Source organism: Lissotriton vulgaris, chromosome 2_1 (genome assembly GCF_964263255.1).
Source record: "Lissotriton vulgaris chromosome 2_1, aLisVul1.2, whole genome shotgun sequence".
NCBI lineage: Eukaryota > Metazoa > Chordata > Amphibia > Caudata > Salamandridae > Lissotriton > Lissotriton vulgaris.
Window position 1 is genome coordinate 508,993,983 of NC_141687.1, and position 16,350 is coordinate 509,010,332.

Sequence of the window (16,350 nt, forward strand, 5' to 3'; positions counted from 1 at the left end):
CCGATGCCACCGCTCGACACGCAAGGGTACTGATGAGGACAAAATTCTCCGGATCCATTCTGACACCTAGGGGTTATTCTCAGGTAGGGAATCTATAAATTATAGTGTATTTCAGATTTGATGAATTTGCAGGTCACAAATGGCCTATCAAATACATAATAAGTGGAAAAGTTGCATTTTGCAGCCCAGTGGGACTGGATGCAAATGCAGGGATGGTGGACACCATCCCTGCATCTGCTTCCCCCAGTGGGACCACTTACATTTTTTTAAATTTAAAAACCAAGTCTCTGTCCTTTAAATAAATCTGTGATGCTTTAAACAACGTCCACTGCCCCCACCCCAGTGCTTATTTGAGCTGGTGGATTGCAGAGCTCAGCACCAGCGCTTAATTGTGAACACCGGCACTTATGACAGTCAACCACATCATTGTGTTGATTATCTAATTTACAGATACAGTTTATTAATTTAATACACCTGTATGTGTGTGTGTATATATATATATGTTGGTACTGTCATTAGCAGCTCTCACAGGGCAATTGATAGTGCAAGCTACAGTAGGCACTCATGTTTGTACAAATTAAGCATTGCCCCACTGCCCTCCCCCCCAAATCTTAGCACCATTCCCTAAGGGGAAGCTGTCCTGTGGGACCTTCACTTTTGGGATCACAACAGTGGTAGCAAACTAGTGACACCTATGTGACCCAACATTAATTACAGAAGCTGCACTACATTATTTGAGGGGCAACACAGTCTTTCTACCTTCTAAAGTATTTTTTCTTTCCACATGTGCAAATATATGGAGGAATAAGCTTTACCTGCAGAGGCGAGGAAACTAAACTGCCCACCGTATGCAAGAAGAATACTTGAAAGGATGTACACAGGAAGAGAAGGTCCATGGAATCGTATTATCTGCGGAAAGTACAACAGTTTTGGTCATTTCAAACATACGAACTTGGCATTTAAGAAGTGCATATAGGTGAAGTAAAAAGAAAACAGATTCGATTATGTACGTCAACCCAAAATGTGAACAATGCATTAGACACAATATTTCAAAATTTCACAGCACATCATGCTTGCAGGACTACAGATATCTTCAGTACCTGCGAATGAAAAAGACTACCAGCAAATTAAGCCATGAGATATTCTATATAGAAACTTGGCAAGTCATTAGACTGCAAAGATTAATGTACGTCAAAGTTGAAAGGGTTAATGTTAATGACGTTAAAATAATGTTAATGACTGTTCTATAACTTTTTGTGTTTTCAAAGCAAAGATGATTAACATATCTGAATCTGTGTCAAGCTTTTATCTTTTACATTTAAGTAGGGATAACATTTATTCAAATACCTCGGAAGGAGTTATAATACAAAAAGTAGTAGAAATTTTATGTAAACCAACAAAGTCAGAAAAATATTCACCATCATTCTGGTTCATTACGGTTGCAACATTTTTCTAGACTGGTTTGGATAAATGCCCTTCAGATAAAACACATCAAGGGAGATGTCACAAATTTATGACTAGAAGGGCCCTAAAACCTGTTTTATTTGGGAGCAGCTGCATGCGACATTGAGATACTTCAAATTAAATTTATCTTGTGAGAAGCTTGGCCTGGTATATGATGTCCACTAATGTAAGTGGGCGCCTTGCATCAGTCCAGACAACCCTTATGGTGCTTTAAGAGGTCTCAGACACCCTTAGAAAGCTATCCAAGTGGTAGCTGTGGAGAGCAGCCTTCAGGCTTAGTCTTGAAGGAGTGTAAAGGAGCTTGTTTTACCAGAATGCAATCTTATATTATAGATTAAATGAAAAGAAACCACACAAAGTATGTATAAAAATATGTATTAATTATATAACACTCTCTAATACGTTACAGTATCTCCTACAAGGAGAAAGACACAATGCACACAATACTTTAGCAAAGAAATCACAGTAAATAGCACTACTACACAGTGGGCCCCAGGGGGGAACAAACCATATGCTAAAAAAGTGGTATAAAAACCAAGACTCGAGGCAGGACGGTGTCGAGAGGACGTAGAATTGCTGGGGACCCACAGAACCATCCAAGGTAAGTAGATAGGGACCCCACGGAGAGCGTGTGCAGTGTGTGAACACAACTGCATGCTCTGTACAAGTCTATGTGCAAGTGGAGGTTGGATTTCGAAAGATTTGGGACCCTTGCTAGTGAACCATAAAGAAACCCCATGGAAGATTGAAGGTTGGAGAGCCACCCCACCTGTGGATACCATGGTACCCAATGTTACCTATCACAGGGAAGCCGAGTGCGAAGGTGTGAATTGGCGTCAGAAACTGATGTTGTACCCAATGGAGGACTTCAGGAAAGTGCTGCTACTGGATGAGGAGAAAGTGTCTGGAGGAATCCAAATGTGGATTCTCGGAGAGAGGTACCTGAAAGCAGAGGAGACAGTGTCTATGTCAATCAGGGCTGACCAGGAGACTTGGAAGACGGATGCCCTCCGATGTCAGGCGCTTCAAGAAAGATGACGGTGACCATGACTCTGCAGCTGCGAGGACCAGACAATGCTGAGGACGACCAGGACCTGGATATGAGTTGTCCCGCAAAGGATGTCAAGTGCTGAGGGGTCGATGTCCGGCAGAAGCACCAACAAGCCTTGGCAGAGGCAACCCACGTTGGAAGTCAAGAAGGTGCACGGTTAGGACAAGCAAAGTCCAGGAGATTCACCATAAGCAGGGGAGTCAGGGCTGGGCCCGAGCAATCAGAGGGGCCCAAGGAAAACAAAGCTGACCATCAAATGGACCCACAGGAAAAAGGCACAGGAGTTGCGAGAGGACCTCAAGCAGCTCACTAAAAGATGCAGGCCACGATGCACACGATGCGGAGTGGCCAAAGATTCTGGTCACTGGAGGTGCTCGAGGTTGGGGCTACATGTAGCCCGTAGATCTTCTTGAAAAGATATCAACAAGCCTTTGCAACTGGAAAGGGGACGCTGAGCTCATGGGATCGGTTAATGCAACCCCCGCAAGGACTACTGGCCTCCAACTTGGTAAGAGGGTAGAGCAGGCCTCAGGAGATGAGGAAAAACACCACCTGTGTTGCAGAGCCCACGGAGTCCAGAGGAGCTTGGGATCTGCAGAGCGGTCGTCTACATTGGGGTGCCTGCAAATGCATAGGAGTGACTCTTTCACTCCAAGGAAGATTACTTTGGTTGTCCTTGATGCGTCACAGGCCTTGGAAGGTATCTGTATGATGCACAGGCACAGACACTCTTTTAAGGCATCTAGCTTTTAGATGTTATTCTAAACCTGTTATTCCGACCTAAATTTACTCCCTCTGCTTTTTGATCCAGCAACATGTACCTGGGTAGTGCTGGGACGCCCCGTTGCTGGGGCAGCCATGAGCTGTATAAATCTTTTAAACATAACATAACAATGCAGCAGACTGGAAGGAAGACGAAGTCAGGCCCAAATGAAGTCCAGCGAGCACTGGTCACCATGAATGCCTTTCTTACCATGACTGTCTTACATCTATCCCTAAAGGTCAACCTCTGGCTATCTACAGCCCAGAGTGCCCAGACGGTAGAAGTGCAGTGGTTTCAGTTCTGAATCTTATCCCACGACAAGATAAGGACCTATGCCTATGTAAGCCCTTATGTACCCTAGGGAAAGGGTTGGGAATATTCAGGGGACCCTCCCTGGGGAGGGTCTGGACAGGGGGAGGTTACTCCAATGTCCTTTGTCCAGTTTAGTGCCAGAGCAGGAGCCATCGGCTCCCAGGACTGATTTGAACTGGACTATGCACAGGGATCCCAAATGTGCCCCTCTCATGCACACATTGAGGCGCTGGCAAGCGCATCCACCCACACAGCCCTAATACACTGAATCCTGTCTGGGAGGTGGTCACATCTCCCTGTGACAGGATGCCTATTGTTCTGCCTTCCCCTGCTCGAGCTTGGCTCAGTAGCAGGAGGGCGGAAATGTGCATCTGGTCAGCAGCAACCATTTTGTGCTGTCCAGGACTAGAAGGCTGGTACCGGTAACACTGAGAGCCTAACAAAGGGCTCTCCCAGTGCTTGGAATCATACTCCCAAACTGTTTACGGTGTGAGAGTATGATTCCAACATGTTTGATACCAAACATGATAGGATTCGTTGCAGCGTTTTAGGGATGGTTATTGCACGATTACGCAATGCCCCTCTATATAGTATATGGCTGCCTCACTGACAACCCGGGAGAACGGACTCCGTAGGATGCAGGGGTGTCCTGCTCATGCAGGGGCACCCTCTCACTTAGAACCAAGCCTCCTGCCCTCAAGATTGTAAAGGCCTGCTATAGGGGTGACTTATAGGGTTTAAGAGCAGTGACCCTTAGATATAGTAAACCTATATCTTTAGTAAGTGATGCATGCACCAACTTACACAGGCTGCAATGGCAGACTAGTTCAATTTTGAATGGTCTCTCAGGGGTGGCATAATACATGCTTCAGCCAATGGGAGAACTCTGGGGTACCTATGCCCTGGGTACATGGGTACCATATACTAGGGACTGAAAATGGTACCCCAGTATCCAATCTGGGATGTGCCTAGGTACTGAGCACAACTGTTTAGGGAGAAAGCAGATAGATTGGAGTCCTGATTAGCATGATCCCAGCCAAACTAGTCAAAAACAGCTTAGTACCAGTCAAAAAGTGGGGGGTACCCATGCAGAAGGATCCTACTTTCCTAAATAACCCTCCCACTCCCAAACAAAAGGAGATAAGACTAACCTTGCCCAGTTGAGACTTTATTTCCTAAGTGGCTAAATAAGGTCTTGCATGTGCATGGATACTCTTTCTCCTATGGTCCACTGAAAGTTCCTCCCCTGTAGGGTCTTGGAGCCTCTCAAAAATTTGGGGTCACTATCTGTAAGCTGGTTGAGCCAATAAAGAGGCTGGTGGAGTGTCTGATTAGGGAACTGAGGCCCTAACAGGGTTGGTCTCAGCTTCCGCGGAGCACTGGTCACCATGAATGCCTTTCTTTCCATGACTGTCTTACATCTATCCCTAAAGGTCAACCTCTGGCTACCTACAGCTGTTGATTGGTCCCTTCTGGTTGGAACAATAGAGGTCCAGGTAAGGCTTGGAACAGCCTTAATCCAGGTTTTACCTTGCCCAATAGAGTCCATCTAGGGGGTGTCAATTGCTAAGGGTAGGAGGGATCCTTCTGATTGCTGAGGATTATCCCCCTGTCTAGTACAACTAGGTTGGGGTGGTCCTAATATGTGGGTGGGGGGATTCCTCCTGGTAGTGGGCCCTATGGGGTCCACTGAAATCCTTGACCTCTGCACCCCTAGGCTGGGTAGAGAGGGGTAGGATACCTGCTCCAGACTAGGTACCTCCTTGGAAGGTTCCCCTGCCATCAGTGGCTCTGCCAGACCAGGCCTGACCCAGTGGCGTAACAAAACCTGAAGGCCCCGCCCTGCATGATATGCTGAAGGGACCCCCTCATCCTATTCTGCTCCCCTTCCCCATCAGAAAATCATTTTTCTGTGATATTTACAACGGTATGAAGCACTACATATAAACAAAGTGAACATTATGAGATTGAATTACAAAGTAGGAGACTGATGGATAGCATGCCCCTTTGTTTAGAAAGATATGAAGGACAAAAATTGGTTCTCTCATTAACAATGGTGATAAATAGCCAAACGTGGATTTCTTAGCCCATTACGTGTGCTACTGGGCCACATTTATTTTCACTGGCATGTACGTTTAGGAGACTGTCAAACACAAGATCTATTGAATGCACAAGAAGTGTTTCATTTTGTTTTCAGGAATACAGGTAAGTAAGATTAAACTATAGAATACTTCATTTAAAAATACTAAGATTATTTTATGATTTCAAGCATGAGGCAACTTTAGTAGTAACATATCACTTGAATGTCATTTGATTCCTTTCTGAGCATAGTCATCTTTCATCATTCTACCTCTCCACTTATTGGTCAATACAGTCTTAAAGAATATGCCTATTATCTTAAATTTTATTACAACAGAAAAGGCAGTATTCCATTTAAACTAGAACTGAAGACCCCCAGACGTTGCTGTCATAGGTATATGCTCTTAAGTGGCACTCACCAACAAATTGTGTGATCCTAGGCAAACCACCTCTTTTCCCCATACCTCAGGTCCATTATCGACCAACAATGCAGTTATACAAACTTTGCTGTGGTACCACATCAACCCACTGAATTATCCTTCAAGGATTTTAAGTTTTAAGTTATATACAGAATTACCTCCTTTACTCCTCAAACTAGTAGTGCCCTTTATGACATCCTATTCCCTGCTATTACCACGAAAAGACTCGAAGAGAAGTTTCTAACAAGATTCCTGGAAATGATTACGTTTCAGGAAGAATCCTGAATACATCCAGAACACGGAGAGATTGATTAAGACTTGAACAAAGAACTCTGCTTAAGGCACATTATTAGCTCTCAGATGTATTTTAATTCAATGTCACTTGCCCTTATAACCTTTCCTATTGAGGTAAATTATATTTTTGAATATAGCCATTTGTGCGTTAATATTGGAGCATTCATACCATTTATGCAGTTGGTTGCTTCTCCATCATGTCACCATAGAAGGACCATCACTTAGCACACAAGTAGTCTACCTTTTGGCATATTGTCTTGAGCGTGTTGCTTGCAGTAGTGTAACAGAGAGTGATGGGCATCCCTGAAGGATATGGTTAGGGACTTCCAAAATTCATCCAGCTCAAATGCTGAATGTTAGCATCTCTCCTCAACCTACCTGCATGTAAAAAGCCTAATTTATCCTCAGCTGACAATGAAGTTTGCAACACATACATTTTGTTTTTCATTAGGTATGGGTACAAATGATTTCAATAAGTAACAGTACATTGAAATTGACCGATTCTAAAGGCTATATTTAGATATAGGCTAAGGTGATCTCTATAAAGGATTTTTTGAAAAAATAAGTGACATAGTGTGTACCTAAAGGTAAATTAGCACAACAAAACTGACCAAAGCCTAATATGTAATACATATGACCTTCATAGAAAGTTTGAAGGGCCTCATTCAAGGGTCCTTTTAAAAACTGTGCAAAAAAGAGGATTTTAGTGCACAGTGGCCGAGTTAAAAAGCTACATAGTAGTGATCAGGGAGGGCAGTTCTTCACATCTCTTTGAACAGTAAATATTGACAGCTACCATATTCAATGTAAATTCTTGCATATAATGAGTAGGAGGTCTTGAACTGCCTCCTGCAAGCTCTGTCTTCCAATTTCTCTTAGATGGACTTCACAGATCTAAGCACTCACACAAATGCACACTCCTACTCATCATCACAAAGATCTACATACACACATGCAAACTAATAATCTCCAACACGGTTCCTCACAAATTACTTTTCTTCACACTTTGTCACACTTTTATCCTACAAGTGTGCACATACACAATGAGTTTCACAATCTTACACACAAGAAGCTTCAGAGTGAGGAAGTCAAGGAAGAAAACGGAAAGCTGCAGAAGTATACTGACAAATATGTCAGCCTAGTATCTCTTAATAAGAGAAAGGAGTGAGGATAATAGTATGTAAGCTAGATGTGTTTATATATTAGTGAGGGCTCTGTGTGTGACATGATTAGATGGTACCAAGGACTAAAAGCACAGTGTTTTGCCACTGTTGGCAAAGATGCATTTTCCCACTAAGGTCATTGCCCCTCACGATATCAGAGAAAAATGGAACAAAAACTGATGCAAAGCTTTAACATCTGAGCTTCTGAAGACGAACATACAGACAATTTGTATGACCCTGTCTCCTATGTGCTGTCAGCTGACCTCATCCGAAAAATTTAAGACCGAAGCATGTTTAACCGTCTCCATGAAATGCTCAAAAGATAGGTATAGGTTTGTACATGCGACTCTGAGAGGTGCAAGGCATACTCATAAATAAACCCTCTGTACAGTCACATTCAACATTTACATTCAATTCCTTAAGGCAGAGTCACCTCCCATTAAGCACAGTGGCAGTTAACTGGCACACTCATTTATTCAGCAACTCTCCAAACACCAATCAGATTAGCCAAGGAACTGATAGAAGGGAAAACAGTGGAGGGGCTAAACAAATGTTAACAGTCAAGGGAACACAATAAAAGATGCATTGCAGTGCATGAGTTAGAATCATAGTTAGAACAAACACATTCATGAACTGGAGGCAGATGTAAGAGAGGTGGAGACTGCCAGGCGAGAGTGACCACCATTAATGAAAAACAATACAGGAGGAGAGAAGCAGCCAGAAAATAAGAGTGGTCAAATAGCGAGATACAGCAGGTCATAATGGATGTATAAGAGGAAAGAGAGACTGCAAGATGATACAGTCAAGGAAAGATGATCAAGGACAGTCAATAAGAAAAATTGGGTAGACAGAGGCAGTGAGTAATGGAGGAGCACTCATAAAGAATGAGTATGAGAGAGAGTAAGTGAGAGTTAGGGATAAAGAGAGAGAAAGACTACTGAGAAAGTAAGGACAGTTGGCAAAGAGATAAAGGAAAGTGAGAGAGAAATGGGTCAGAGAGGTAAGAGCAGAAAGGATGGACATTAATGGGAAAGAAAAGAAAGCAAGGGAAAAACAGAGAAAGGGATGTGTTGGGAGTAGAGATTTGCACGGGGATGGGAAGACACTACAAATAAGTACTAAAACATGGCAGAAGGCAGAACCTTCATAGAAATACACCTGATCCAAAATAACCTCTATAATAATTTCCCCCCCTTTTTTTTAAATAGTTGACCGGGGATTATGTGCACAACGATAAGACACCCGCCATCACAATGACAGTCCTAAACAGAACTTCAACATGTAATGAAAAAAAGCACAGGTGCACCATAAATTACAAATGTGCGAGAACAACAAACTTATTGTAAAGGCACAAATAGTGATGTCCAGAAGTCTCGTTTGTTTGATTCATTTATTTTTCAACAGAAGAAAGCGAACAGCCGACGAGTTTCGTCCCGGGTGGGACTTCTTCAGGCCAAGAATAGATTGACAAATCCTTGGCGGTGTGAGTGGTCGTGCAGTGAAGGCCGGATAGTGGAGGTCTGTTTCGCAGTCTCAAAATAAAAAGTTCAAATGCAACAGCAACTAGAGGTCTTTATATTATTTCTATCCTCCAGAATGAGTATACAGCTGGGCTTGAAATTTCACTACATGTTGTTGTCAGTAATAAGGCAAAGTCACTTATGTTCTGGATGGAGGTAAATATTACCGAGGTGCACCATCCATAGGTTGTGCACCTTAATCTGGACTTATACAATGAAGCCTTCAAATAGCAAATGGGAATGTATCTCAAGGTGTCTCCTTACTCCTCAACCAAATTTCGCAAGAAAAGTAATCACTGACATTCGGAGCCCAGACAGTGCTATACGTACAGAGGGTGCACGGCGTCTGGGCTCCGAATGTCAGTTATTACTTTTCTCGCGAAATTTGGTCGAGGAGTAAGGAGACACCTTGAGATACATTCCCATTTGCTATTTGAAGGCTTCATTGTATAAGTCCAGATTAAGGTGCACAACCTATGGATGGTGCACCTCGGTAATATTTACCTCCATCCAGAACATAAGTGACTTTGCCTTATTACTGACAACAAAATTTAGTGAAATTTCAAGCCCAGCTGTATACTCATTCTGGAGGATAGAAATAATATAAAGACCTCCAGTTGCTGTTGCATTTGAACTTTTTATTTTGAGACTGCGAAACAGACCTCCACTATCCGGCCTTCACTGCACGACCACTCACACCGCCAAGGATTTGTCAATCTATTTTTGCCCTGAAGAAGTCCCACCCGGGACGAAACGCGTCGGCTGTTCGTTTTCTTCTGTTGAAAAATAAATGAATCAAAGAAACAAGACTTATGGACATCACTATTTGTGCCTTTACAATAAGTTTGTTGTTCTCGCACATTTGTAATTTATGGTGCACCTGTGCTTCTTTTCATTACACTACAAATAAGTACATTGAATGCAGCATGATATGGTATTTTTAATGTTTGCCTTATTTCAAGGAGCAGAGCTCAGAGTTTTTACACAAGTTAGTGGTGCTTTCCTACAACTTAAAAGGCATACATTTTAAAGAGGTGTAGTGAACTAATGTTAGTGCAGTTTGAAAAATGGAAAAGCTGTCCTATGTTTCTCACCCAGCTTTCAATAATTATGGAGGAAAAACGTACATGTAAAAGGAGCAATGTTTACTTATCAGAGGATCATTGGGATAGAGCTGCAGGCCAGGGCTCAGAGCCATAGGGCCACCCTGCAACAAAACCTAGACACTGATAGTCTGAGCCAACAGCGCCATTATCAGAGTCACAGGATCTGAACCTGGCTTGGCTCGCCTCTACATTATCAGACCAGAGCAACATGTGCAATCCACATCTGCTGTAAGGAAAATGCTACTTACCAGTATGCATCTGTTCTTGGCATGTAGAGCTGCAGAGTTACACACTGTGCATAGATGGCCACCTAGTGTTGGGCTCGGATGTTTGCAGTTTGTTTTTGTTGTAGAAAAGTCTTTGGAAGTCACAGGATAGGTGACTCCTCCTTTGGATCATACTGCGCATGGGCGTCGGCTCCATCCCCAGATTGCTTTTCGCCATTAGGGAAATGATGGAGTTTTACAAGAAAGTAGTGATGTCCATGTAATTTGAATCTAACTAATATAATACTGGAACAGATAAAGGTAGCCGGGGAGGCGGGTGGGCGTGTGTAACTCTGCAGCTCTACATGCCAAGAACAGATGCATACTGGTAAGAAGCATTTTCCGTTCGAGGCATATGAGCTGCAGATTACACACTGTGCATAGATTGCAGTACCCACCTTTAGCGGCGACCACCACTATCTGTTGCAGTTGTTTTAAACAGAGTTTTTAGTACAGCCTGGCCCACAGTTGCTTGTTGTTTAGTTTGCACATCTACACAATAGTGTTTTGTGAATGTGTGCGGTGTAGACCATGTAGCTGCTTTGCATATTTCGTCTAGGGGAATGTTCCCTAAAAATGCCATTGAAGCCCCTATTTTCCTTGTAGAATGGGCTTTAGGAGGAATAGATAACGTATGTTTAGCTTTGTGGTAACAGATTTGTATGCATTTAACAATCCACCTAGCTATCCCAGATTTTGATATGGGGTTGCCTTTATGTGGAGGTGAAAAAGACACAAAAAGTTGTTTAGTTTTACGAAAAGTTTGTGTCCTTTCAATGTAGTAAAGCAATGCTCTTTTGACATCTAAGGTGTGAAGAGCTCTTTCTGCGACTGTTTGTGGCTACGAGAAAAATACGGGCAGCTCAACAGACTGATTTAGATGGAAGGCTGAAATGACTTTTGGAAGGAATTTAGGATTAGTACGGAGAACCACTTTATTATGATGCATTTGCAGAAAGGGTTCTTGAATGGTAAATGCTTGCAGTTCACTAACTCTTCTGAGAGAAGTAATAGCTACTAGGAAAGCTACTTTCCAAGTTAGGAATTGCAATTCACATTTATATAACTGTTCAAAGGGAGGTCCCATTAGCTGTGTGAGAACAATGTTTAAGTTCCACACTGGTGAAGGTGGTGTTCTGGGGGGGTTTTTTCTTTTGAGTCCTTCCATGAAAGCTTTTATGGCAGGCACTCTAAAAAGATGTTGTCTATTTTGTAAGTATGCTGCAATGGTAGCAAGGTGCAGTCTGATAGACGTGTGCGCTAAATTACACTTTTGAGGGTGTAATAGGTATCCTATGATGTGTTGAATAGACACATCTAAAGGATTGATGTGGTTGTTTTGACAGTATATTACAAACCGTTCCACTTAGCTGCATAACATGCTCTAGTGGTGGGACGTCTAGCTTCTTTAATAACGTTCATACAGTCTGAAGGGAGGTTAAGGTAACCAAACTCTATGACTTCAGGAGCCAGATCGCTAGGTTGAGCTGAGCTGGGTCCGGGTGTCTGATCTCTCCATGGTTCTGTGTTCATAAGTGTGGAGATAGGCTTAGTTTCTGGTGTGGTACCACAGAAAGTTGCAGCAGCGTGGTGTACCACGGTTGTCTGGCACAAGTTGGAACAACTAGAAAGAGTGTTAGGGAATGTTGCTGTAGTTTGCGTACCACTAACGAAGTAGTGGGAGAGGAGGAAAAGCGTACACTAATTTTCCTGACTAGTTCATCCATATCGCATTGCTTTAGACAGTGGGTTTGGATATCTGGCGGCGAAGTTTGGGCATTTTGCGTTTTTGTGGGTAGCGAAGAGGTCTATCTGAGTTTGTCCCCACAGTTGAAAGAACGGTTGATGAACTTGCAGATGAAGTTCCCACTTGTGGATCTGCTGTGTCTGTCGACTTAGCAGATCTGCCATGGTGTTTTGTACTCCTGGAACATGTTGGGCTAAGAGGAAGATCTTTAGTGGTATAGCCGATCTCCATATTTGCTGTGCTAACTGAGAAAGCTGCAGAGTGTGTGTCCCCCCTTGTTTGTTTATGTAGTGCATTGCTGTCATATTGTCTGTGCGGACTAAGACAGCTTTGCCTGACACTTGCTTTTGGAATGCTTTTAGGGCTAGAAATACAGCTAGTAACTCCAAGTGGTTGATGTGGAGTAACTTTTGTTGCGGTGTCCACCTGCCTTGCATGGTGTGATGCAGTAGGTGAGCTCCCCAGCCGGAGAGCTATGCGTCCGCTGTTATGACTATTTGAGGAACTGGCTCTAGAAACGGTCGGCCTTTTGAAAGGTTTTTGATGCCCCACCATTGCAGAGAGCGAGGAGTCTGACTGTCTACCAACACTAGGTCTGTTAATTGACCGCGAGCCTGGTTTTATTGTTGTGTTAAGCACTCTTGAAGTGGACGCATTTGAAGTCTTGCATGAGGTACTATGAATATGCAAGATGCCATCATTCCTATGAGCTGCATGAACACTCGAGCTGGAAGCGAGTGTTGCAGTTTGAATTTTGTTAGGAGAGTTTGTACACTTGTTATCCTGGCTGGAGAGGGATAGGCTAGTGTTAATTGGGTGTTTATTGTAGCACCTACATATTGTTGTACATGTGACGGTTGCAGATGTGACTTGGTGTGATTTACTATGAATCCCAAGTCGTGGAGCAGTTGAATTGTGGCGTGAGTGTGTTGTACACACTGGTTGTATGAGCTGGCGTTTATGAGCCAGTCGTTTAGATATGGGAAGACGTGAATATGTCCTTCTTCTTTGGATGAGGAGTCGGTGCAGGTGTATCCAGTGGTCATTTTTTTAACTAAGAGTTAGTCGACCAGAGGTTGGATCCTTAACAAGAGTCTTTTGTGCAGGGTCTTGATGAAATAAGTCCTCTGCAGGAGGCAGATCTTTTGGTGCGGAGGAATTTCTCGGCACCAAGCTGGGGGCTTCTTTTGGCTTTGAAGCGTGTTGTTTGGCAGTGTCTTTAGCATGAGTCTTTTTCGGCTTCTATGGTTTTTTCTGCACCGATGATTCTCTCGGCTCTGATGGGGTTTTGGGATTCGACGGTTTTCTTGGCTCCGATGGATTTGCCTAGCTCTTCTGTCCTGGATCGTCTTCTTGGAACGGAAGGAGGCACAAGCGGAACATTCTCTGGCCTCATGCTCTGGAGAGAGGCAACGGTTACACACCTCATGTAGGTCTGTGTGGGGAAACTTCGACCCACATTAAGGACACTTTTTAAATGGAGTCCTTTCCATGAACTGGAAGTTGAGGCCTAGGTGGGCCCAAAGGCCTTCGTCGATGACCGGAATCGAAGACTTCGAAGTTGAAGAGTAGCGTTGACTGTAAACGCGTTCGAAATGAAATCGTCGAAGCTGGTGAGGATTGCGCGCCGAAGGAAATCGGTTCCAACAAGGAGTGCTGGAAACACATCCGAGCCCGGTGGCGGAAAAAAACTATCTGGGGATGGAGCTGATGCCCATGCGCAGTATGATCCAAAAGAGGAGTCACCTATCCTGTGACTTCCAAAGACTTTTCTACAACAAAAACAAACTGCAAACATCCGGTCCCAACAGTAGGTGGCCATCTATGCACAGTGTGTAATCTTCAGCTCATATGCCTGGAACATGTAATTCTGCTTCATGTTGGAAATTCTCAGCCGCGCTGTGTGCTGGTGGTAATGAAGGTGCATTTACTCAGTCAGATGTCACTTTTTGGGGGTGAGGGGGATCTACCACTCAAAAGCCAAACCAAGTAATTCAAGGTGTCACTCCTACTAAGATTCCATCCATTGTCAGGCATTGTTAAAAAAGTTGCCTTTGTTCGGTTCTTGCAGGGGCCCAGGTGAACAACGCCTTGTGGGGGCTTCTGGGGTTTCTGTTAAGTCTGGTGTGACCAGGAGGTGAGGAATATTGAAAGCTTCTGTGGTATGGTCCCAATACCCCCAGTGCCAGCCAGTTACTCCATGCCTCTCTTTATTACATCAAGGTAGAAAGAAAAGAGCTGTTGGTGGACTCACCTAGTTGGGGGACACCAATTGGTCAAACACTAGCCTCACCTCTTCTTTAATACCCAGGAATCACAGCCCTTCAGCAGTTTAAGGATGCAAACATGGCCTGGGAGAAAGCAGCTACAGGACCAGGACGCATAAAGCACAAGTTACTTACCTTCAGTAAGAATATATCTGTAAGAAACATTAGTTAGTTATAGATTCCTTGCCTTAGAATTACCCCCAGGCCTCAGACTAGATCCGGAAAGTTTTTCCATCAGCAGTACCTCTGCGAGTCGGAAGGTGGCATCGGTCGGCTCCGCGTCTGTCGGCGTCGCTGGGATGACATCACTCAGGCTACTTAGACGCCGCCCTCGGGCGCTGATGTCAGTTCTGTACGCGACTTTCCGTGCCAGAAACGCAGAACCATGCAAGACACTGACCATTGGTGCACAAAACTAGGGCCCTGAAAGGATGTCCTTAACCCTAGAAATCAGTTTGCAGCACGGGGAGGATGGGTGGGGCGGTAAGGAATCTATAACTAACTAATGTTTATCACGGATATATCGTTACCGAAGGTAAGTAACTTGTGCATCTGAAAGGTACACGTTAGTTATAGATTCCTTGCCTTTCGAATAGATACCTCAGCAATATCAACCCCGGTGGTGGGACTGCGAACCAAGATTACACCAGAAAATTCTGGAGAACAGAACGTCCAAAGAAGCCATCTCTCCAGACCTGGATGTCCAGTTAGTAGTGCTTGGTGAACGTGTGTAGCGATGCCCACGTGGCTGCCTGACAGATGTCATGTAGAGGAACTCCCCTTCCCAAGGCAGTAGTGGCTGCTTTCGCCCTGGTGGAATAAGCGCATAGCCCGACTGGAGGCTCCTTTTCAGTTAGAGAGTAAGAAGCCTTAATACACAAGATGACCCACCTAGAAATGGTGCGTTTGTGTGCGGCCCAACCCTTCTTTGCACCCACATAGCCAACAAAAAGTTGATCATCCACCAAGGACTGTTTTGTGTGGTCCAGATAGAAGGAGAGTGCACATTTTGGGTCCATCCGGTGGAGCCTCTCTTCTTCCTTTGAAGGATGCGGAGGCGGAGGGAAGGTGGGCAAAGTAATGGTCTGCCCGATGTGAAAGGCAGCGACCATCTTAGGAAGAAAAGATGGACGGGTCCTGCGAACCACCTTGACCAGATGAAATGACAAAAAAGGAGGTTTCGAAGAAAGGGCCTGGTGCTCACCCACCCTTCTAGCAGAGGTGATGGCTACCAGAAAAGCAGTCTTAAGAGTTAAGATGCGCAAAGGACAGTTGTGCAGCAGCTCAAAGGGAGCACACATCAAATAAGTGAGCACAAGATTTAAGTCCCACTAAGGCATAACAAAAGGGATTGGAGGAAAAAGATGTGTTAAGCCTTTTAAGAAATGGTTAAATACCGGGGACTTGAAAAGAGAAGGCTGATCTGGCACCCGAAGGAATGCAGACATGGACGAAAGGTAGCACAAGCACTTTATTTGTTACTCTTTGCTGCTATCCCCGGGAAAATCTACAAAATTCTTCAGCAAATTATTGATCACCCACAATACTATGAAGGTTGACTATTATGATGAAATGCTACCTGTTTTTATCCTGCTTTTTACTCTATATTTTTATCCGATGCACTAACTGTACTTTTGCACTTGATGTATTAACTTTTAACTATTTGAATATGTGAAATGAATTATTGTGCCTAAGGTCCGATAGGCTATTATGCTGTATTGTTTGTTTTCACAAGTTCATGGCACTGTACGTTTGTATTTCTCTTTTTTTTTTAATGTATTTTTATAGCTTTTATGACATTTTCTGTTAAATAAAGCTTATACAAACAAACAAAACTAGGCGCTGAAAGGATATCCTTAACCCTAGAAATCAGTTCTGAGAACGGGGAAGATGGATGGG

General features: G+C 43.8%; 1 protein-coding gene across 1 annotated transcript in view; it reads right to left on the bottom strand.

Annotated features, from left to right (window-relative positions):
- PGAP1 (post-GPI attachment to proteins inositol deacylase 1) overlaps window positions 1-16,350 on the bottom strand; it is an 868,977-nt gene that overhangs the window by 248,720 nt on the left and 603,907 nt on the right. The window contains exon 20 of the mRNA XM_086955415.1: window positions 816-909. Within this exon, the coding sequence (XP_086811541.1) occupies window positions 816-909 (94 nt within the window). The remainder of the gene's footprint in view (window positions 1-815; window positions 910-16,350) is intronic.